This window comes from Dermacentor variabilis, chromosome 9 (assembly GCF_050947875.1).
Source record: "Dermacentor variabilis isolate Ectoservices chromosome 9, ASM5094787v1, whole genome shotgun sequence".
In the NCBI taxonomy this organism is placed as follows: domain Eukaryota; kingdom Metazoa; phylum Arthropoda; class Arachnida; order Ixodida; family Ixodidae; genus Dermacentor; species Dermacentor variabilis.
The window spans coordinates 40,131,354-40,155,283 of NC_134576.1; the positions used below are offsets into that span (position 1 = coordinate 40,131,354).

At 46.2% G+C, this 23,930-nt stretch overlaps 1 protein-coding gene and 2 non-coding genes across 3 annotated transcripts; 2 read left to right on the top strand and 1 right to left on the bottom strand.

The window, feature by feature from the left end:
- Positions 1–3,542: 3,542 nt before the first annotated feature.
- On the top strand, positions 3,543–3,617 carry TRNAS-GGA (transfer RNA serine (anticodon GGA)). The gene has a single exon. It is a non-coding gene; the product is annotated as a tRNA-Ser (tRNA).
- Positions 3,618–9,921: 6,304 nt separating this feature from the next.
- TRNAS-CGA (transfer RNA serine (anticodon CGA)) lies at positions 9,922–9,994 on the top strand. Its single transcript has one exon. It is a non-coding gene; the product is annotated as a tRNA-Ser (tRNA).
- A 1,482-nt stretch (positions 9,995–11,476) lies between these two features.
- LOC142558308 (ninjurin-1-like) lies at positions 11,477–23,487 on the bottom strand. The gene is made up of 2 exons (XM_075670456.1): positions 23,320–23,487; positions 11,477–11,695 (listed from the first exon to the last, which is right to left on the bottom strand). Exons 1-2 carry the CDS (start codon positions 23,485–23,487, stop codon positions 11,477–11,479), a joined length of 387 nt encoding a protein of 128 aa, XP_075526571.1.
- Positions 23,488–23,930: the final 443 nt, after the last annotated feature.

Genomic DNA, 23,930 nt, shown 5'->3' on the forward strand with positions numbered 1-23,930 from the left:
TGTTTCATTTGTCCATTCTTCCTTGTTAATATTGCTTAGAACTAATGTCATGATGCTTTTGTCTGGTCCTACAAAAATTTAAAAAAATGTTGTCAAAAAGCTTTCTTGTGTTTCCTTGCCTTCTTTCTCTTAATCTTCAATTTCACTTTATTCAGCGTGTTCTCTAATCGCGACAAAAATTCATGCTGATACATGGATGGATGAATAACTTTATTGGGGTCTCTCGGTGTGCGCGATTAGCGCGCAGCGGGCCGCTCCCACGTCGGGACAGACAAGCCGTGCCCTTCGGCCGCGTCGCGGGCCCGATGGACAGCCCAGAGCTGTGCTTCAAGGTCCGAGCAGCGTAGAGCTCGGTCCCACTCTTCCTTTGTGGTCCTGGTCCTCAGCGCCAGGGGGCAACCCCAGAGCTTGTGAGCAAGACTGTCTGTATCTTTATAAAAGCGACACGCATTGAAAGGGTGCGCGTCCGGAAAGGTTTTGTGCAGGATGGCCTGCTGAGGCAAGCTCAAAACGTTGCTGAGAAGCTACTTCACCAAGTGTTTGCCCCAAGGAACTACGGAATGCGTGAGGAAACTAAAATATTTACACAAATTTAATTCAGTTTCACGGTTTACAGATATGAATTTATAAAGCATAACGTGCCAATATAAACGAGAACAAAAGGGGGTTAACCGAGGGGCCCCATTTTTATTACTCATATCATAAGAAGCCAACAAACACTCACACGAAGGATAACATAGGGGAAATTACTTCTGCTTAATAAATGAAATAAAGAAACGACAAATAAAAAAGAATGAACTTGCCGCAGGTGGGGAATGATCCCACAACCTTCGCCTTTCGCGTGCGATGCTCTACCAATTGAACACGCGGCGCCGTTTCCCCGTCCGCTTTCTTGGGTATTTATGTTTCCTTGTAGAATCCTGGGACTGTTAGCCAGCGCCACCACTCACAGGCCTTGGCGGTGGACGTGGAACATCCTTTCTGCCGCAGGCACCACAAGAACGGGATCTTTTTGGGAGAAGGCAACCAATCAATAAACCCACACATGCTACCTGTAAGCATCAACGTTGCCGGATTCGAGACCTCCGTTATGTAATAAACGAGAAGAAAGGGAGTTAACCGAAGGGTCCGATTTTCATTAGTCATATCATAAGAAACCAACAGTCACTGACACCAAGGACAACATAGGGGAAATTACTTCTGCTTAATAAATGAAATAAAGAAACGATAAATAAATGGAAATGAAAGTGGATGAAAAAACAACTTGCCGCTGGCGGGAAACGATCCCACAACCTGCGCATTTCGCTAGTATAGCCATTTATCACAATAAAAATTCCGCTAATCCTTTACAGCTTAAAATAAGCGTTACAAGGTCGCAAATCAATGTTCTGTCTTTTTTTATTAAAACAACACTGCAAACGAACCGCGTAAAGTGAATTCTCAAGAATAGCTAGACTGCCTGGATACCTTCAACCGGTGGAAATGAAGAGGCTGATGGACTGGTTTCAAGTTGCTCTTTAAGAACTGTGCCTGCCCTGATATTTTCTGCAAGCTTCATGACGCTCATTTGCTCATTTGTCGCCACCTACTGAAGCAGAATCCAGACCAGCGCGTCGCAAATGGAAGGTTCCCGCCCCATGTTCGCGGTCGAGGCTTCTCTCGTCGCCCTAGAGCGCAGCTACTCAAGCTGAGGGTTGGCTGCGTGAACGTTCGCGAACGTTTATACAGACAAGGACGTGTGGCCAGTCCATCGTGTACGTCTTGTGGTTGCTGCGAGACACTTCAGCATCTGATATTTGAGTGTCCCGCTTTCAGTGCGCAGCGCATGTTGCCAGTGAGGGACTACCAAGGTAAATATACCTGGTAGCGAAGCTTCCATAGGAGCCCATACGTTCAAAACATGGCGGTCCATCGCCGGTTCATGGGGCTTAGCGCCATCTTTATGTGGTGGGAACACTTCCGGCGGAAGAAAAAATAACGTGACGCCATGTCCGTTAAAAGCAGAAGTGACGTCATTTTGTTTTCGAAGGCGCGAAATTTGTTTTGTTGTTCTTCCTTTGGAGCTATATATTCAAATGCCCCGCCATTCGACTTGGTGGGCGGGCGTTTCGAGCTTTCAGCGTGGAAAGCGATGCAGGAAAAGGCCAGCCGTACGGTTGTCGAAATCGCATCCCTGCACAGAACATACTTTCTTTGGAGGCCGACGAAAGCTTTAGGTGTAGAGTGCTGATACTATTGTCGGATGCCAAGCCCGTCGGCCAGCGCAGTCGCACGAAAACAACTACACAATTATCTGGCGGTCGTAACTCACTACTTTTGACTGAACAGATTAAGAAGCAATGAAACTACCCGCGTCACCAAATTCAGACAAACTTCGACAAGCAAGAAAGCACAAATTGTGAGGGGGGCATATTTCAAATGGTGATACGAGTGCGCCTTTCTGCCCATCTTAAGACGTGCATTGCACTGCGAGTGATAGTGGCGTCAACGCCCCCTGTAGCGATGGGCGCTGAAAAGAAATGCATTTATTAATAATAATACAATTTAACGTATTTTCTTAACTAATCACGAATATATAAAATGGTCTAGGAATTTTATTTTCGTTGAATGAATCTAACTGTGTCTCGTTTGAATTAAAAAACGCGTTTTTCTTTCCGAATGCTTGTTCCCTCCAAACATAGTCGCGCTTCAATCGCTGCTCCCATAACCCCCCATGCTGATGCCGGTGACAATCTGTACTGAACCGCTTTTCGCCCGAAGCTTCGCGACCTATTTGAATCGACCTTGGGACTACCATCTCCTTGGCCTGCGGTGTACGACACTGGAGGAATGTTTGTACCACACTGGTTGTGCATCTCGACGTGATCAGGCCGATCACGCCCTACTTTTCTAGATTTAACTCACTTAGGTTCACGTTTGTAGCGTCGATACTATTTCTTCTATCTACCATTCTGTAGATACGTGACCTTCAGTGACCGGCCCTCCTGTGTGTGATCTGGGCTGTGCGTTCTACTTTATTAGTTTACATTTGCCCTGTTGCTCTTTCTTTCCTCTTTCCTACCCTCCTTCCTATCGGTGTTGCTGTCACCTCCTTTCTGAAGAGTAGACAGGTGTTGTGCCCGTTCCGGTGGAATTTGCCAGCCTGCTCCTCGCTTTCAGTTTCTTGTTAGACGTAGTAGTTCTGCGGAAACCCACAAAGTGGAGAGAAGTAATGAATAAAGGGAAAATCGGACATCCACCCGTTCGTAGCAATTGCTACAAAGGAAACCCATACGGGTTCCTTGAAAGAAAAGCCTCATAGTTGAAGAAATATTCGTCCTGGTCCGGGACTCAAACCCGGGACCACCGCCTTTCCGGGGCAGCCGCTCTACCACCTGAGCTAACCAGGCGGTTAGCAGATGCTACGAACGGGTGGATGTCCGATTTTCCCTTTATTCATTACTTCTCTCCACCTTGCGGGTTTCCGCAAAACTACTACGTCAAACTCTTGCCTTTGCTTCGTGTTGTCGAAAAATTCGACTTCGCCCTGCCATCTGCTAGCCGCCTGGTTAGCTCAGATGGTAGAGCGGCTGCCCCGGAAAGGCGGTGGTCCCGGGTTCGAGTCCCGGACCAGGACGAATTTTTCTTCAACTATGAGGCTTTTCTTTCGAGGAACCCGTATGGGTTTCCTTTGTAGCAATTGCTACGAACGAGTGGATGTCCGATTTTCCCTTTATTCAGTTTCTTGTTACATGTACATATTTTCAAAACAAGTAATAATAATAATTATTATCATTATAATAATATCGCCTGAAGATTTGGCAAGCTTCGTTCCAGCTATCATTATAGTACAAAAACACAATACCGTGTCCTAGGTCACTATGGCCACATTCTAAAGCAGCCTGGTACGTATTAAGGTTAAAAACGGTAAAGGGAAATACCACAGTCGAGCCTAAAACGGTTTATTTGCCTTTCTACGGGCGTGTGGAGTCAGCTGACACTCGGACCAGTGTGCCGTAGTGGCATGCCTAACATATTCCTGAGAAGCACAGAAGTAGCAAGTGCACTAAACTAGGCGGGCTTTCGCGTAACTCAGAGCAATCGATAAAACAGGGCATTCCGAGCATTTTTTTTTTTGCCCCTAATTTGTCAGTGTATGAGCCCTACACTAAAGAAGCACGGTGGGTAATGAATAAAACCAATGTTCTCGTAACCAAACTAATACCGGTGGCTTCCTCAGAATTGCCTCACAAATCTGTGAATCCCACGCGAGCTTCAAAAGCAACAACGCTACCGTACTGCTTGACGTTTAGACTGCAGGCCGTAAAGATCCAAGCATACCATTGAACGCCTGCCTCCCTTCGTTTTTCGGTAAATGCACGTGAACATTGATTATAGTATGAACATTGATTATAGTAAACAAAAACCGAGACACTTCGGTTTCTGTTCTTCCCGTTCATAGCGCGGCTTCGTCGTCGAAAGCTCTGCGCAGTTTTGCCAAGTTGCTTTCCGAGCACTATGGATTTTATCGCTTGCTTGCCGACACTGACTGCGGCAGATATTGCTCTCATGATGACTGAAACGTACTTTCTCGTTTTCTTTATTATTCCATTAGCTAATATGAGTAGCAGCAATGCAAAGCGACGCCAGCGCATCAGCTAACGACGAGACGGCAAGGTTACATATTTGCACTGCTGAAAATTCTATTTTTCTCAAACAGCGCTATAGTGCGGAGTAAACTAAAATAAAACACTTACATTGGAGGTCCGGACACGGTTTCCCACCGCGTGGAACCGTCGTACACGCCAATGATTCGTGCAGCACTCCGGTATACCTAGAGCACGCAGAAAGCAGCCGCACCAGCTACGCCATGCTACGTACAGAGTACTTCAACTAAGATGGCAGCAGCGCCGCTTCCGGAAACTCGCGCATGCGCAGATTGTGTGGTGAGATCGGTCTATTTTTATCACAGTGTCATGTCGAACCTCAGTTGGTGTCATATATGGACCCCCGAACTTACGTATGACCCTATTTCTAGACTTCATGAAGAGTATAGTGAGTGGCATGGGAAATAAACCAATGGGCTCTGTTTTCATTACGGGTGCCTGAAATTTGGTGTGTTTTCAAGCTTAAGCAGCCATTACTCATAATTACTAAGACCATATAACTTCGAAAATTTAATGTCTGATCTAACAAGAATTATCGCTACTTTAGCGACTATAATTGAGCATTTATTATGCGACGGTGCGGACAATGCCTCAGCGGGTGTGTAGGATGATACCACAGCAAATCACTCGCCAATTTTCTCCCTTGTGTGTAAGAATCATATCACTACTACTAGAATAGGCTCTGCACCAAGCACACACCTTAACTATGAACTTTTTGCGACAGCAAATAAACAATTTAAATCACAATGATATATATGATACAAATGGCAGCACTGAATATGACAATTTCGTAGAGGCTCTTGAATCTGTCATATGCAAGTGTATTTTCAGGTTTACCCCTAGTTGCGAACCACCTTTGTGCGCATGGATGAACCAGATCATATTTGAGGTCATAAAAGAGAAAGATCAATGGTACCACAAGTGTAAACTTCATAAACAAAACAGTTAATATTGTTACATAGGAAGACGCAGACGAAAAGCTATGTACAAGTATATTTACAAGAAAATACGCTGCGCTTGGCCAAGAGGCAACAGCCCGCGCTAGCTTCTAATCGTCGTCGTCGTCTTCACACTGCTCGCCTTTTCGTGATCGCACATATTGTTCCGTAGCACTAGCCACGGCTGCAAAAGCGCCGTCCCGGAGCGACTAAAGATCGGACTCGGAAGCAGTGTAGTAGGCCTTGAGCCTACTGACATGCACGACATCACTAGATGCCAGAGATGCCCTAAGCTATTGACACGCGTACTCTTTTATCCTTTTCTCGAGGACTGCATTTCACCAGCTAACATTTTAAAGCTATCGCTCAGCGCAAGACACGCCTTCATGATTGGGAACTTCGTCGAAGGTTATTGTTAATTCTATCTGTTGTGGGTATTGTCAGCGAACCTTGTTTAATCTGATTTTATGCACGACGCAAATTGTGTAGCATTTTCTGGAATGCACGCGTGCACCAGCGATTAGGCTGGAACCTGCGACGAGCCACGTATAAAAGTCCACGCGTTTGACCCACAGATCAGACTTTCAGTGATCACTGACTTTGCCCGCCGCTATCGTTGAGCTTGAGTGTTCCTCCCTTTGTTGGGCCCAATAAAGAGTTAAACTTGTTACTCACAGTTGTTACACTGCGCCGTTTTTCACCGTCATTACAACGTGAATATATAAAACAAGTTGGTGAAACAGAATTGTTAACAGATACGTGCTGAGTTTGATTACAAAAAAAGCATTCAATACAGGTAAGCAAACAGGGGCCTATAACAAGTTTGCTTAACTTCAGGACAAGGAGACGGTAGCACCCGCATCAAAGGCGTTTTCGAAATATAAGAAGATACAATGAATGCGAAAACCTCTATCTAGAATAGAGAATGTGTTCTCGGTAATCATATTGTTATATATAGCGAAGTTGTTAGATTCAAGAAATCGTATGAGAATGGTGTAAATGATGTGCGCTAGAAGCCTGCATGAAGTACCGGCAGGTGTGATGGGTCTGTAGTTGATAGGGCACGAAGATTGACCTTGTCTTGGAAAAGGCACCACCTTCACCGCCTTCCAAACGCTGGACAGGACACCGCATTCTAACGACTACTCAAAAAGTTTAGACGAAGTGACAGAAGTGTTGGTTGCCTTGCACTTTGAAAACTGTACAATTATTTCATCAGAACCGGGTGCAAATATCCTCAAACTCTTTGTGAGCTTTTACTCCAAGCCAGTCGATGACCATGGAATCCATCACAGGAAACAAGAGGTTATTAATTAAAGGCGAGGAAGAAGGCTGATCATAGGAAAATGAACGTTTAAATACGTTACATAGAGCAACACAGAACATATAAGATGGTATAACGTTCCCTGTGTCGTCAAGTAGTTGAAGTTCTAGTTTGTTTTTACCGCTAACCAGTTCCGAAAATTATTATTTCGGGGCAGCAAAGAAAGCTTGCTCGAAAAGAAAGTGCACTAGGCTGCTTCAAGCTCGGGCACGTCCTCCGACACACGCTTTTGTAATGCTGCCCACCGTTCAGCTTTGTGAGGTTGTAATGCACTGCTGTAAATTCGTTTTTTTTTTTCTAAGATGGCTGAGTATTGTTGTAAACCAAGGATAGCGAAACATGGAACGGACTTTGCGCAAAGGCACATATTTTTCGGTAAGCGAAAGCATTTTTATTGTAAAGATGTGCCCAGTTCTACACTTTGATGCGCGGAGTGGTGCGTGTACGATTCCCAAAAAGATTGCATTTCGACGTCAACGAGGGCGTGGTTTGCCTTAGCGTAATGTGGTGCTCGCTCAAAAGGGAAGTTGCGAAGGAAGTGAAGAATACAATGGTCGCTTAGCCCGGGCAAATATGCATATGCTGAAAACACATTTGGCATTGATAAAAGGACCAAATCTGACAGGTTTCACTAAGTGGCAGTAGTTCACGAAGGCTCTTTAACTAATCCGGACAAGTTGCAATCATAGCAGAGATTAACAAAATGCGAGCTTTCATTTGTATGCGGGGAAACTAACTAACATAACTGGGGGAGGTATTCTGCAAGACTCCACCTAGTGGACTGTCTATTTCGGCCGCTACTGATTGGATGCAGCTCTACGAGCAAGGTGGAGACGATCGGCTCCAGCCAATCAGCAGTGGCCGAAATAGACAGTCGACTAAGTGGGCTCCTACAGAATGCCTCCCCTGCTGTCCCATTATATATCTATACATGAAATAAATGTCACCAAAAACTACGAGGAGTGAGTATGTGTATCTTACCAGAATGCTATTCAAAGCGTCATGTAAGGAATCTCATGACGTATAACAAGATTGAGGTGCGCGGTAACAGGCACAAAGGATAACTACTTGACGTCAGAAATGAAACGATCCGCATTCAATTCTAGTGAGGATATGATTCGAATGGGATGGGGGGGGGGGGGGGGTCTCACTGTAATAATGCTTCGATATTGAAATCAGTACACCACCGCCCATTCTTCCGTTTCGATCACATATAAAACCTTACAGTAATTACGACAGTGTAACTTATACTGTCAACAATTTTATTTAAAAGCCGTGTTTATATCATTAAGACCACATAGGAGGCACAGTCGTCAACGATGGAAGACAAATCATCTCGCTTGCTAAGAACGCTTCGTAGTGAAAACCAAAGATATGTTACTTACCGTAAACGCAACCCTCTTAGACTTATGCTATCTTTTTGGTGGTTTGTAAAGCTGTTACGGATGAGCATTGCACGAAACGGCAGAAGGATCTGAAGTTTGTCCTTGTTATCGGTTTGCGAAGAGTAGATGAAGACATTTTTTTGTTTTGTTTATAAACAGCTTATTGCGTGGCAAAGACTACTGCTGTCCGCTTGATTTGCCTTATTCGATTGTATGCGTGCCATATGCCTAAAACGTTTTAAAGTATCTGCTCTAAGTGAAAGAAAATGAAGTTGTTATTGCAACTTCACGAATGAAGCAGTTTCGCGAGAAACTGAATTGCGATTCGAGAATTTCGCACAATGTTACGGTGTTGTTTATGCCGCTTCACATGTAAATACCACTTTTACCTTTCTGTCACTGTTTCTCTCTTATGTGTATTCTTTCTTCCGCTCTCTCTCTCGGAGCTCCTTCCCCGAACAGATCATTACAGTGTGTATAGTAAGCGCATCCTCAGCAGGACACGTGCCAGCACAAACGTCAATAATTAAGGCGATAGAATAAAAGTGGACCTTTGCTCACTTTCGAGACATATCACATAATATAGTGGTCCATCCCGAAGCCAGTACAGTCTAACGCAGCGTATCTAAAAGCGCCAGCAGTCACGCGGTAATAACACTAGAAACGGCCATGTGCGTGTTGCCACGCGTCTCAAAGAGCAACCTTCCCACCAGAGCAGCGCGCGTGGGAGAAGCGTGCTTGAAAGTCGTGGCCTAATGATTCAAGCACTGGACCGGCTTGTATGCTGGAAAACAAAGGTTTGACTCCACCCACGGTCTCGATTTTTTTTTTGCCCCATTACAGGTATTCTTCGCTCATTTTAGAAGTATCTAACAGAAAACCAGAAGTGCGTTGAGCGTATGCAAACACGTCGCAGCGTGCACGAAATCGCAAATTCGAAGGAGGTACGAAGTATAGAGACGCCACTTTAGTAAATCAGAGTGTGCAAGGTCCCCTGTGATGTATGCGCAGGCAGCTGTCGTGACGTAATAATCTATTGCGTACTTAGACAGCTAGCGGTTCTGATTTCTGGCCTGTTTCTTACTAAGTTCATATTTGTGTGCCCTTTTCCCTTAAATCATAAGAAGCCAACAAACACTGACACCAAGGACAACATAGGCGAAATTAGATGTGCATAATAAATGAAATGAAGAAACAATAAATTAATGGGAATCAAAGTGGATGAAAAAACAACTTGCTGCAGGTGAGAACCGAACCCACAACCTTCACATTTCGCGAATGTTTCCCCTATGTTTCCCCTGTGTTGTGTTTCCCCTATGTTGTGTTGTGTCAGTGTTTGTTGGCTTCTTATGATATGACTAATAAAAATCGGGCCCCTCAGTCAACCCCCTCTCTTGTCGTTTATTACATAACAAGGGTCTCGAATCCGGCAACATTGATGCCTTCAGGTAGCATGTGTGGGTTTATTGACCAGTTGCCTTCACCCAAGAAGATCACGTTCTCGTGACGCCTGCGGCAAAAGAGGACGTTCCACGTCCGTCGCCAAGGTCTATGAGTGGTGGCGCTGGCTAACACTTCCAGGGTTCTACTCGGACACAAATACCCAAGAAAGTGGATGGGGAAACAGCGCCGCGGTAGCTCAATTGGTAGAGCATCGCACGCGAAATGCGAAGGTTGTGGGTTCGGTTCCCACCTGCGGCAAGCTGCTTTTTCATCCACATTGATTTCCATTAATTTATCGTTTCTTCATTTCATTTATTAAGCACAACTAATTTCCCCTATGTTGTCCTTGGTGTCAGTGTTTGTTGGCTTCTTATGATATGACTAATAAAAATCGGGCCCCTCGGTCAACCCCCTCTACTCCCTTTTCCCTTAAAGTGGGGCAATTCTATGTGTCATTCTAGAACTGATAAAGCGCAACAAACAATGGAATAAACAAGCCGAGTCGGTCAGATAGAGCAACAGAGCGCTGACTTCCAACTGTTGTTTCTTCGATTGTATGTTGCGCTGCACCAGTTCTAGAATGCGATACCAACTGGCCCAATCCTCAACCCTAGTGATCTATGGGTCATGCCGTGAGGTGCCTTAAGTTTCCATCCGCGCAATGACGGTGGAACTGGCGCACAAGTTCACCAGTCCCACCGTCAGTGACCCAAGTGAATCAATCGAGCGTGGTTCAAATCTGCGCTTGTATACTGCGACTTCGACAGAGGTGTCGCAAATCATGTGGCCAGCGACACCCCGCGGTAACTTGCTGGCAATGGCGTTGCGTTGCAGATTACAAGGGCTAAGGTGGCGATTTCGACGTTTGGCCCCCTCTTACGATGCGGGGTGAAAGCCAAAATGCCCGTGCGCTTAAATTTAGGCTCACGCTAAAGAATCCCAGGTGGTCCAAATAAGAGTGCGCCTCCTAGAGCACCAAAAAAAATGAAAATTATACTGTTTGATTTTACGTACCAAAGCCGCAATCTGATTATAAGCCAACCCGGAGTGGAGGACGGTGTAATTGTGACTACCCGCGATTCTCTTTTGCGCACCTAAATCTAAGTGCACGAGCACTTTTGCATTTCTACCAACACCGCCAGGGCCGGGATGAGAAGCCGCGATGTCGAGCTCAGCAGCGCAGCGCCGTAGCCGCTATCGTCCAGCGTGGCGGGTAACTTTTTAAACATAAAATCAAATGAAATATTTATTTACATGCAACAATCCCATCATCGTTTCGGCACCTTCAACAAAACCGCAGAATGTTTTTGTTCACGTATCCAAAGTCTGAACGGCGCATGTTATATTCTATTCATTGTCGTTGGTATTATTGCCATTATTGTCGCTGTTATTGCAGAGAATGAATTCTGACAGCTGTTCAGAAAGTGTTCAAGTCTAAACGAGACCAGGGGACGCTTATTTATTCCACGTGGTCTCCGCTTTCTCGCCAGCTCTCATGTCTCCAGACGATGGTTGTCGAGAGATTCAGTGACGGACGAGTGGGCCTACGCGGTTCCACCGCTTTAGTCGCGGAAAAATGCGCTTTTTAATTGAATTCACGAAGAGACAAAACGAAGTCTGCGCGAGATCCTCTCGTGAACAGCAAGATGACATAACAGCGGGCGAGTCCATACATGGCGACCAAAACCGATGTGACGACGCAGCCGGGTCGTCTGGACATGAACGCTGAGCGACCGGAGCTCACTGGGGCCCCGAGGGCTTGCCCAGGTTGGACGGCTGCTGAAGCATCAGGCCGACGGCGCCATCCCGGCCGTCGAAGGAGGCCGCCATTACGTTGAGGACCGTGACGCCGAACACGGCCGCGGTGGCGACGTTGTTGAGGATGTCGGCGAGCCGGTGGTTCTTCTGGTCGTTAACGTTCATGAAACCCAGCAGGAGGAACACGACGCCCACCATGATCTGCGCATATGTGTGGTGCAATGGCGTGTGTAGGTTCTACAGGCCCGGGTTTTCCTTTTCTTTATGTAATTCTAGTTTTTCGCCCAGCTTCAAAGGCGAAGAACGCGCAAACAGTTGTCTGCTTATGCGTGCCATATGTCAATACGTAGCTATATGTAACTGTAACTATACGTAACTATATGTATATATGCCATATGTAACCCGCCGTGGTTGCTCAGCGGCTATGGTATTAGGCTGCTGAGCACGAGGTCGCGGGATCGAATCCCGGCCACGGCGGCCGCATTTCGATGGGGGCGAAATGCGAAAACACCCGTGTACTTAGATTTAGGTGCACGTTAAAGAACCCCAGGTGGTCGTAATTTCCGGAGTCCCCCACTACGGCGTGCCTCATAACCAGAAAGTAGTTTTGGCACTTAAAACCCCATAATTAATTATTATTATGCCATATGTAGAAATCAGGAGAATAAACTTTGTCGCGGCGTTCGTTCAGCTACCGTGAGAATGATAATTGGCACGTGGAGCTTTCTAATCTTCGCGCTTGGGGGCCTCAGACGTTCATGTCGATTTATTTACTATGCTTTCTCTGCCTTTACGAGCCTAGGTATCAAAACAATCTTCCTAAACGTGCAAAGCCCAAGGACTTCCCACACATGCAAAATCACTGCGAGTTGTTGTACTTGTAACGCAGGATCTTGTTAGCAACTTTAAATTTGCTCAATCACAACGGCGTTTTAAGACATTAAGGACCAATGTTAGGCAAATCCATATAGTAACCTTCATTTCCATTCTGGTTGAACCACATTGATTGCAGCTCCCGCGGTACACACTAGCGTCAGGATTCCCTCTAGTAATTTTGGCAGGAAACTGGATATCTAGTCCAGTGCATTCAGAGCTATGCGATTCTTTTCCACCACTTCATGAACCCCGTATTGACGTGCCATTCACAGATACCACAACACTGCGTCAGGTCGAGCCACCTGCAGCGTGTCGTACATACATGTACCAGCTGCCCTGTGAATGCGGGATTTCGGTGGACCCATATCGGGTGAGTGGGGCTTGGGTGAGCGTTTTCGGTGAATTGTACCTTTCGAGCGACGCTGCCAGTGCGACTAGAGGCGCTAAAAAACATGATAGGCGAGCTTTCAGAGCGGCGTGAATGAAGGAGAATATGCACCAAATTTACATTTACAGGAAGTGAGGGTCATGATCGGGGGGACGAGCAAGCAATTTTTCTAAATATGTGCATAATTTCATGGACGTTAGCGTGAGAGAGCGTTGTCGAACACAATCATCATCATTACCGAAAAAGATATGACATAATAATAATATTTGGGGCTTTACGTGCCAAAACCACTTTCTGATTATGAGGCACGCCGTAGTGGAGGACTCCGGAAATTTTGACCACCTGGGGTTCTTTAACGTGCACCTAAATCTAAGCACACGGGTGTTTTCGCATTTCGCCCCCATCGAAATGCGGCCGCCGTGGCCGGGATTCGATCCCACGACCTCGTGCTCAGGAGCCCAACACCATAGCCACTGAGCAACCACGGCGGGTAAAGATATGACAGGCAGCAGTTGGCGCGGAAGGCTGCGGTGTACATGTGCATGTGCGTGCTCCGACCATGTTCCTTCGTGTCATTACCGGTTTTGTTAGCACATCATCAGTGGGATTTCAATGCGCCTTCTTCGACCATTATGAGGACCACTGAACATTCGTGAATATCTGCGACCGTTGCAAGAAACACGATGCTGAGTAGGCCAGCTAGATATGGCGAGCAAGGATGCTAGGCTTGACTCTTCAACAGAGTCTGTGGGCGTCTTGGAGACATCGGCGCAGGTGTTTCGTCAAATTCAGCAGCTCCTTGAGAAAATTGCAACTCAGGCGCCCATGCGAATGACTGCGGACGCGCGTCGCAATGTCTGCCTTCTCCGGGCTAGCTGACGACATCGCCGCGAAGTAAGGGCTCGTCGATCTCAATCAAACGGCAAGTCTGACGGAATCGAGCGAAGTGGAGAAGCTCACGGTAGCGAAGCTATCAAAGAGTTGCAGCTTCACCCGAAACGTGAAGCAATGATTGCGATTGCGGTTTATTGCACATCAAAGGCTTCATCACTGTCTTGCTGTAGCTTGATTAAGGTAAAGACTGATTTGTGGTCTGTAAAGTAGTTGCTTGTAGTTAGAGCTTGGGTTACTGTAATGTTGAGACTCATCCTGACGCCTGCGGCGAAGAGTTAACGCGCTCGCACCGGCGCGTGGTTTATCAATGGCGAGACTGAGTGATCAAACGCCGGCGAAGCAGCTGTTAAGGATCGCTTATGCTTGGGCCAGCGTCACGCCACGCCGGGTGCGTCGGAGCGCGTTGGCCGCGTCCGGTTACGTTGGTTTCGTCGAACCATTGGTCGAACTATAGACGCTGCTGTTCTTGCTAACGTGACGTAACGTGTGCACGCGCTCAGACTACGTTGGACTATATTTAACCATTTATACACTTTTGCCTAGCCACGTGGTACACAGGGGCGAGAATCGAGCGAGCGCAGCTGCGACGCCTCTCTGCAGCACATCACGTGGCGTGACGTCGCACCTTCACACTTGCGCGCCGGCAGCTCAAATTCAAACGCGCTCCGACATTGACCTTCGGAGTTGTACCTCGAGAAGCAGAACTTTCGCTCATTGTTTTGTCAATAATATAAGACCTTGTAGGACCAACTTTAGTGATAGAATAGTGGGCAAAATAACGCGCATATACCGCATGTCTATAGCATGGCATGGCATATGCCATACATATACCAAAATATAATGGAACCTCTTGGCGACGACCACGGCTATAATTCGCTTGGAGTGTCCATACAGTTACTATCGCACTATAAGAGAGAATTAGAAAGAAATGCTTGAAATGTCACAGCCCCTGATAACTGCAAACGTCAATGACGAACCGACAAGCGCTGTTCTGGTGAATGGTGCACAGATCCCCCTAATCAAGTCAAAATTTGTCATTCGCATATGCAAAGTAGTAGCCAGCCCCAACTGCAATGAACAGATCCACTGTATATGTGAAACGTGTGAAACAATGGGCGAGGTCGAGGCGCACTTAGGCGGTCTTCAAATGCGTCAGGATGCACGTAGTTGCCGACAATGCCTTCACAGTGCCTGATTGTATCGTGAGAACAGACATCGTTAACTCACCGATTCTTGTGCTTCCGAAAAAAGGAGGCACCACCAGGCTGCTGGAGGAAGGCGATTCCCGTTACTCATTGAGATCAATATTAAAAGCCGCAAAGAGTGACTTGTCTTGCCAGTCAGTGAGAAGGCGAGGCTTGGTGCGGTGTGGTGGTGCAGTGACGCTCGGTGCAACACGGTGCAGTGGCTTACAGCGGCGGCCTCATATTGTGTGGAACCAAAACGTTTTACGCTTTACTCAGGGGCAAATGAGATCGACTACTTGTGTGAATTGAAAGATGAGAAGACAAGCCTCACAGTCACGGTGCATTGCATTGAGACATCACCACAGAGAAAGGTCACGTAGTCAGGAGTGAGGATCATGTTGAGCTTGAGTATCCCGGCGCGTCAGCGTCTCCTCTGCAAGCGGTGAATTTGATTGAACAAGTAATAAAGGCGCTATCACCATTAAAGGCTGACGACATCAAGGTTGGGCCATCTCTGAAAGAAGCACAGAAGGAAGGGCTGTGCAAGTTCTTGAAACGAAACCGGAAGGGCTCTGCAGCGCATGCCAAGGAACCAGGATTCACGCATGTGGCAACCATAGTCATTCAGAAAAAACCGGGACGTACACCAGTGATTCGGCCCCCTTACAGATCTCCATGGGCAGAAAGGCAAGTGCTTCGACAAATCACCGACGCACTCAAGGCTTGTGACCTGATCCGACACAGTGACTCTGGAAACAACAGTCCATTCATTTTAGTAAAAAACGACTGATATAGGATCGTAGTGTACCATCCCTGCTTGAACATGCAAACGGTGGGAGACTGCGTTGCGCTGCCGATAATTGATGATGTGTTCGATCGTCATGCACGAAACAACTTCTTCACCGTGAAGGACATAGCGCATGGTTACACTTCCATATTCCTATGAAAGAGCTTTTCATGCAGAAGGAAACGTACCGCTTTGATCAATGCAAATATTTTTTTTAAAATAATGGCCCACTTCTTTATCAAAGAATAATTTCCAAGGCACTTGGTCCACTTGGGTCGAGTGCGGCAACATGTTACTTGGACGATATACTTGTTCCGGATCGACTGGCTGTCCATGTTGGCCAAGCTACCACAGGTGTTCGGTGCCATCTCCAAGGCAAGATGCCATTACGTCTGTCCACATGTACAAATGCAAAAACACAGGTTTTGTGCTCACGACTAAAGGAATCAAGCCAGCTGCACGAAAGTTGGCGGCCCTCACAGGAGTGCCATTGCCATCCAATGTGAGTGAGATGAGAATTTGGCAGGTAACTTCCAGTGGTTTATACTGATGAGCATTTCGCTAGATTAGCGAGCTTTGCTAGGCGCTTCTTGCCGGAATATGCAATCATTTCAGCCCACTGTGGCGTCTTCTCAAGACTCAGACAGACTTCAAGCTGTCCGAAAAAGCTATCATGCCTTCAATGAGCTGAAAAGCAAACTTGCGTTAGAACCCATTTTACAATTCTTGTGAACTTAAAAGCATACTGATGCGAGTCCTTAAGGTGTGCTTCAACAGAAAGATTACAGTAATGCGTGGCATCGACGGGCACTGTGTCAGTCGATGAGCCAGTGATATAAAGTAGAAGTATCACTAAAGCCTACTTAAACTTCTGGATGTTGTGTACGTGACAGGAAAGATTAGACGATTTCTATTGGAATTTAAGTTCACCATAGTGGCAAACTGCAGTGCTACAGTTCATCAGAACACTTGCAAGTCTGTGAAATCAAAATTTTCAAAGTGGCCTGGCCAACTAAATGAGTATGACTCCACAATTAGGCATCAATCAGATACGCAAAGGATGCATAATGAGGCTCTGCACCGTGCACCGAATAATGAGCATGAAGAAGAGCTAAAAAGTTTGAGCCTGTGGAACACCCCGAGTTGTGTTTATGTCCCGCTGTGCCAGCAGAAGGCAAACTTGGCATAATCCAGATGCAAAAATAAATTGCGCAAGGAAATTGACGTCCTACCAAATCCACTAGCTGAACGAGCAGCGAAAAAACAAGGTAATGGTAAAAGCTTCAAGCTAATGAATTCCCTATTCTTCTATGGCTATCAAGATTGTGACCCGAAGAGAGAGCTATTCGTATATTTGCGAAGAGCTTCAGCAAGTTAATTGCGGTAAAGTGCCATGATTTTGGTGGATATTTCGCTACGGACGAGATTACTTCACAGATCAGATATAAGTTTTGGTTCCGCAAAAAAGTCGCACTTTCTTCCAAAAGGCGAAGCATCGGTTGGATAGCAAATTAGTGAACAGGTATACAATATAATTATACTAGTTTTATGAACCGTATAAACTTGTAAACACAGGCATAATTATTAACTAAATTACCAACCATGGTGTAAAGCGCGCACAAGCGTAGGTCAACATATCTCACACGATGACTGCGGAGACTGTTTATCAAAACACTCAAGTGAGGAAGTGCGGTAGCAAGAGCGAGTAAATTGACCTTTGTGCGCTTCTCGCTTCAACACGAACTAAGCGACAAAACACCGCGCGGTGCGCCTAGATGTGTAGGCTCTGTCTCTATCTAGATCGCTTTTAAGATAGGGGCCACGCGGCCACACCGTACACAGCAGCCGTACACCCTGGAGTGAGAAGGTGCACAAGCAGCAGCAGCGAGCGAATTGACCTTCGTGCTGCGTCTCGCATCAACGCGAACGACACAGCGAAAACACAGGGCACGGCGAGCTCTGTTCCCATAGCACATGGCTTTCAAGTCATCGCAGTAGAACGCGCTCCGCCCTCCCTAGCCTCTCCTTGGAGCCTTGTACGCGATGGAAGATAGCACGCTTCCTCCTCGCTTGCCTCCCTTCCGTCGCGAGATTAAGCCCCTTGCACGCTTTTACTCACGCATACAGCACATTGCGCGCGGCAACGATTTTGTCGCCCTTGGACTTTATACGGAACCTCGAGGCAATGGCGACGCTGACGACATATGTGCGCTGGAGTGTCCATATAATTGTAAAATAGTGAAATGACCTCCTACGTGATGTAACATATACGACAGGGCATGGAATGCTTATTCCTCAACACTCTTGGACGCAAACTTAAGGACATCTCAAAATGATTCCGTCAGGGCTGAGGCCATTGAGATCATTCACCTGGACCGTCTATGATCATACATCAAGAGTCAATCAATTCAAGAGTCAATTGTCAATACATCAAGAGTCAATTGACCACTGAGTCATCAAGACTCAGTAGTCAATGTTAGTCCTCGTTGACAGTCTGCATAGGTTTGTGCACTTTCCCCAGCTCTGAAGTCAAGTATGTGGTAATTTATTGACGAGTATGGAGCTCCTCGCAAGATAATCTAGGACCATGGCTCTTACTTCAGCACTAAGCTGTTTGAAGAGTATTGTGGCTCGCGAGGAATCAAGAGCGCATTGGCATCAACGCCCCGCCCATACGCAAATGGGCAGGTGGAACACAATAGCATAGTTTTAGCAACAGCGATATTGAGTTCCATAGAGTATGCGACCCGTCGGGACTGGGATACACACTTGCGCTAGGTTCAGTTCATTCTAAAGCCATCACTCAGCAATATCACCAAAAATCAAGCTTTGAACTACTTTACGGCTATATGCCAGAGAAAGATGCCAGACTAGCTATTCAGTTCACTGACTCGCATCCATGGAATGTGAGCGAGCGAACTTGCGACGCTTACGAGAAGAAGCTAAGAAAGTTGTCGAGCAAGCACTGCTTAAGCGAAACATCATCAGTCTGGTTACGCCCACTGCAGGGCAAAGGCCTCTCCCATACTTCTCCAACAAACCCCGGTCATGTACTAATTGTGGCCATGTCGTCCCTGCAAACTTCTTAATCTCATCCGCCCACCTAAATTTCTGCCGCCCCCTGCAACGCTTAGCTTCCCTTGGAATCCAGTCCGTAACCCTTAATGACCATCGGTTATCTTCCCTCCTCATTACATGTCCTGCCCATTCCCATTTCTTTTTCTTCGTTTCAACTAAGATGTCATTCACTCGCGTTTGTTCCCTCACCCAATCTGCTCTTTTCTTATCCCTTAACGTTACACCCATCATTCTTCTTACCATGACTCGTTGCGTCGTTTTCAATTTAAGTAGAACCCTTCTCGTAAGCCTCAAGGTTTCTGCACCGTAGGTGAGTACTGGTAAGGCACAGCTATTATACACTTTTCTCTTGAGGGATAATGGCAGCCTGCTGTTCATGATCTGAGAATACCTGCCAAGCGCACCCCAGCCCATTCTTATTCTTCTGATTATTTCTGTCTCATGATCCGGATCCGCCGTCGCTACCTGCCCTAAGTAGATGTATTCCCTTACCACTTCCAGTGCCTCGCTATCTATTGTAAATTGCTGTTCTCTTCCGAGACTGTTAAACATTACTTTAGTTTTCTGCAGATTAATTTTTAGACCCACTCTTCTGCTTTGCCTCTCCAGGTCAGTGAGCATGCATTGCAGTTTATCCCCTGAGTTACTAAGCAAGGCAATATCATCAGCAAATCGCAAGTTACTGAGGTATTCTCCATTAACTCTTATCCCCAATTCTTCCCAATCCAGGTCTCTGAATACCTCCTGTAAACACGCTGTGAAAAGCATTGGAGAGATCGTATCTCCCTGCCTCACGCCTTTCTTCATTGGAATTTTGTTGCTTTCTTTATGGAGGACTACGGTGGCTGTGGAGCAGCTATAGATATCTTTCAGTATTTTAACATACGGCTCGTTTACACCCTGATTCTGTAATGCAGCCATGACTGCTCAGGTTTCAACAGAATGAAACGCTTTCTCGTAATCGCCAAGAAAAACAGCCAATACTAGAATATCACGGCCCTTTTGTTGTGCGTTAGGTACTTCCTGCTGATACATACGGTCTCATTGACATAAACTTCCGTGTCGAGAAAGTCTGCCTGTATTCTACGACAGCAAACGCATGTCCGTTGAATCTATTTCGCAATGTGACTGAGGATGAAGTCGACAGTGATGAGGACACCGCGATTCAGTAGCTCTAGAACGACCTCGGCCAGCACAAAGTTAGTGACGACGAACGAGATCAAGACATCTTCAAGACTATGTTATTGACTGACTGAATACAGCTAAAGCTATCATCATCATTTTTGAATAAGCGACGAGAGGCCGTGGTTTGCGCTTGAACGAAGGAATGTGATGCGCGTTTGCGTGTGTGTGCGTGCGTGCGTGCGTGTGCCTTACCATACCCGTGATCTCTCCGCGTCCTTAATAATTTGTTCTACGGGTCAAGTGAAATTGCCAAACCTTGGTTTTCTACCTGTTTAAAGGTGTTATATAGGTCCCATATATATATATATATATATATATATATATATATATATATATATATATATATATATATATACATATATATATATATATATATATATATATATATATATATATATATATATACATTTATATATATATATATGTTTGTGTGTGTGTGTGTGTGAAATGTTTACTAGGTACTGTACTGCGCTTATGGATATGGGGCGCATACGTATTTAGCAAATGTCGAAAGCGTTATACATGGGCAGCAATTCAAACGGATGAGTCATGTGCAGGCATGGCCTTCAAGTATGTGTTTGAACCACAGGATTCTTAAGTTCCTTATGCAGCGTACTGCTTGAAAGAAACAGCTTCGCTGAAAATTGGACTGCAAATATGCAAGATCGCATATGTTTGCGGTCTTATTTATTGAAAATTCAATTGCCCAATCATTTAGCTTCATCTTGACATCAGTTAGTCTTTTGGTTAACTTTGTTTGCTGAAGAACTATTTGGGTTTCTGGGTTTGATCTCCGGACCAGGGCTGTTGTTCTAGACACTCAGAATCCACCACATTCCAATTCGCCATATTTTCAGAGCTTATTGGCTCGAAACCCCGCCATTACAGAATGAATTACAAAACCAATATGTAGTAACAGCGATATGGAGGAGCCCAGTATGAAGTAACAATGTCCAGCTTGAATAGTGTGCCAGGATATATTTGCTTTTAACTGTGAACTTTCGCTCCAAAATACTTGAGGATTCTGTTGTATATGCGCATTCAGTTTCAAAACTGCCTCATATCTCCCTTTTACGAGTGTGTACATCGGCATCACCCGATTTCATAACGTCATTCATGACTATATACACGAAAAAATAAAAAATCTGCGAGTGAGTATCGTGCCATACGATTGAAGCCAGACGAGTCAGCCCTGCAAGTGCTCTTCACGTGAAAGTACGCGGTAGGGTTCAGTTCTCTTGACTTGCAGCCATAAGCTATGACACAGCAGCCGAACAAGTGCCCATGGGTTAGAAGCTACTGGAAACCCAACAATCTCAGCCAATACGCTGAGTCTCAGAGGTCACGTGTTGGGCTGATTTTTCGAGAGAAAAAGCGAAAGGAATGGCTTCACGGAGAGTTGGTTTGCCAAGGCTGGTGGCATGACTTGATGCCCCCTCCTAGTTTGTTTCTCCCGTCTTGGGTATTTATACCATTAAATTCTCGTCCATTATGCATTTCCACCGGGAACTTGTGTGTCGCCTCCACCTCTCCCAAGTTTCGCGCCACCATTTGTTTCGGTCGCTCGCTACCTGACCCCTTTGCCTCGTGTTCTTGAAATTGAACAGACTCATTCCATAGTCTACTGTTTCCTTCAGCTAGATGCCGGCTTTTCACAAAGTAGCCTTTCAGCATTCTTCCTTATCATCAACCTGCTTTACGTTAACAGCAGAACGAACGCAATCACAATACGATTAATCACAATTTACTCTTGTCTTACATCAGTCGGCTTTGTACCCTATGCCTGCAAATTTCATTATCTGATCACACCACCCAATTTCCTGTCTACTTCAACTACGTTTCGCTACTCCTGAGACGAATGTTATAAACCAACGGTTCTTCTTTGCGCATTGCATAACGTAGCCAACTCCCATTCTACCTGCGGATCGGAACCATGACGCCTTCTACATCCGCTTTATATCAAAGTATGCTTGCCTGGTCTTTTAACGTTACACGTTTTATTGTCCGTTCCATTCAATTTGCATCATGTCAAATAAAATCAATTTGGATTTAATCTCAAAGGGACTAAAAGGGGAGTCGAGAAAAAGTTGGTTCTTGCAATATTATCCTGGAAGTTTAAGTTATATGAGCTGGTACAGAGATCGAAATATTAGTTTAGAGCGCCCTCCTCATTGTCAAAGCAGCTGCCACAGAATGAAGCGACAGAGTAGACAAAGAGTAACTCAAATGCAGCCGCACAGGCTCCTACGCAGCCGATGTTGCACAAGGCGCCATCGCTGTACACAGTATTTAGCTGAGCTGAGCTCAGGTTCCGCGTAGGCCGGTTCAGGCACTGACGAGAACTATGTTGATTTCGCGCTCTTCACGTGTGCGTCTCAATGTGAGATAATATAGGCAATAAGCAATATAGGCAATGAGGCAATACAGTCACCTTGGCTCCGAAACTACAAAGAAACCAAGTGCATGCATTGCCACATTCCTTGCACCCCATCTACGTGGTGTTCAAATTCACACCCAGTGGGGCTCTTTGATTATGCGTCCCTGGTAGTTCCGGACTGCCCGAGGTAGCATTTTCAGCGACTGAGCATAGCGTATGCAGCGTTTCGGGCAGTCCTGGATAGACCAGGGCGACAAGTCTAAGAGGCCCAGTGGCCGCTGCATCTGGGTAGCAGAAGTTGATCTCGAAGGGCATAGTTTTGCTGATTGCATACGTCGGAAGCCATTGCGGAAGCGGATAAGCGCCATGGTCGCCGAGTTTCGGTCGCCACTTATCCATTCGGCAGCGGAGCGGAGACAGCGTTGTACCTCCCGCTGCCGGCAAGAACGCCGCGCGCAAGCGCACTGGCGTTTCGGCTCAGCGCTTTGAGTGCAATTTGTTAGGATATGCCGCATTGAATGGAGCGAACTGTGCAACTTCAGCTAAAGGTCTCCTATGGGCCACCAGCGCAGTCCAAAACGCTTGGCTCACCTGTTCTAGAAAGCGTTTTGACTTCTGTCTATACTGCTAGCATGGCCGTGTTCGTACACTATTCTTACTAATACGAGGCAAATTACTGAAGATGAAAATCCGCGAAAAACACAAAGCCCACTAGCAAGCTGCTTCATGTCCGAGTTGGTATAGGCCGAGACACACCCGCCGCAGAGAGGACACATAAGCGGGAAAACACACTGACGACAAAACAGGTGGCAATGTTTCTTTTTTTTTGTGCTTGTCCCCTTTTCGGCAAGCATGTATTTCAGCCCACAAGTAAGAATACGACAAGATGAGGCATTCTTTCGTCGTCTTCTTGCTTGTGTGCGCTTCCTTTTTCCGGTTTTCGTATTCAATCATGTACTAACCAACTGCCCAAGCTCTCGAACTGTCGAAGCTAACGGCGTGCGCATGCGCACTGCGGCTGTCCGTCGGAAGCGTGCGTATATGTGTACGTACCTGCAGCCCTATGGAGAGGCTAAGGAGCACCAACAGCAGGGTGTAGAATTCTTGCTGGGAGCCCCGCAGGATGACGCTCTTGAGCTGCGCGGTGTTGGACGTGAGCAGGGCCACGTCCAACAAGCCCTGCGCCACGGTCTTCTTGGTGGCGTACCGGTTGGCGTTCATGCTGATGTGCAGTCGACCTCTCTCACTTCACTGGACGTGGCTGCTGGTGGTGACCAGGCCTGCGCAAGGCGTGGGATACGCTAGTTCCTGAAGACAAGGACCAGTGTACGAAAGTGTTTTTTCTTCGCTACTGCGCCGACGCACAGAGCGCCCTTCGAGCCGTACCACGCACGCAGGTCGTTTCAATACACTTCGCATGTTATTGAAGCAGCGCACTCACATCTGACACTTAGCGCACACATAGAAAGGACATACACAGGCGCTGGGCTGCAACTTCGCATGTGCCATTATATTGTGAAATCAAATAGGAAATTCTCTTCCTTCGTATTCGTATATCTTCCTGTGATGGTACAGTTTAAAATAGAGTAGGAATGGGGCAGGTTACCTCTGTCCTATTGTATTTACTTGTTATAGTGTAATAAGATTATTTATTATAAGGCACT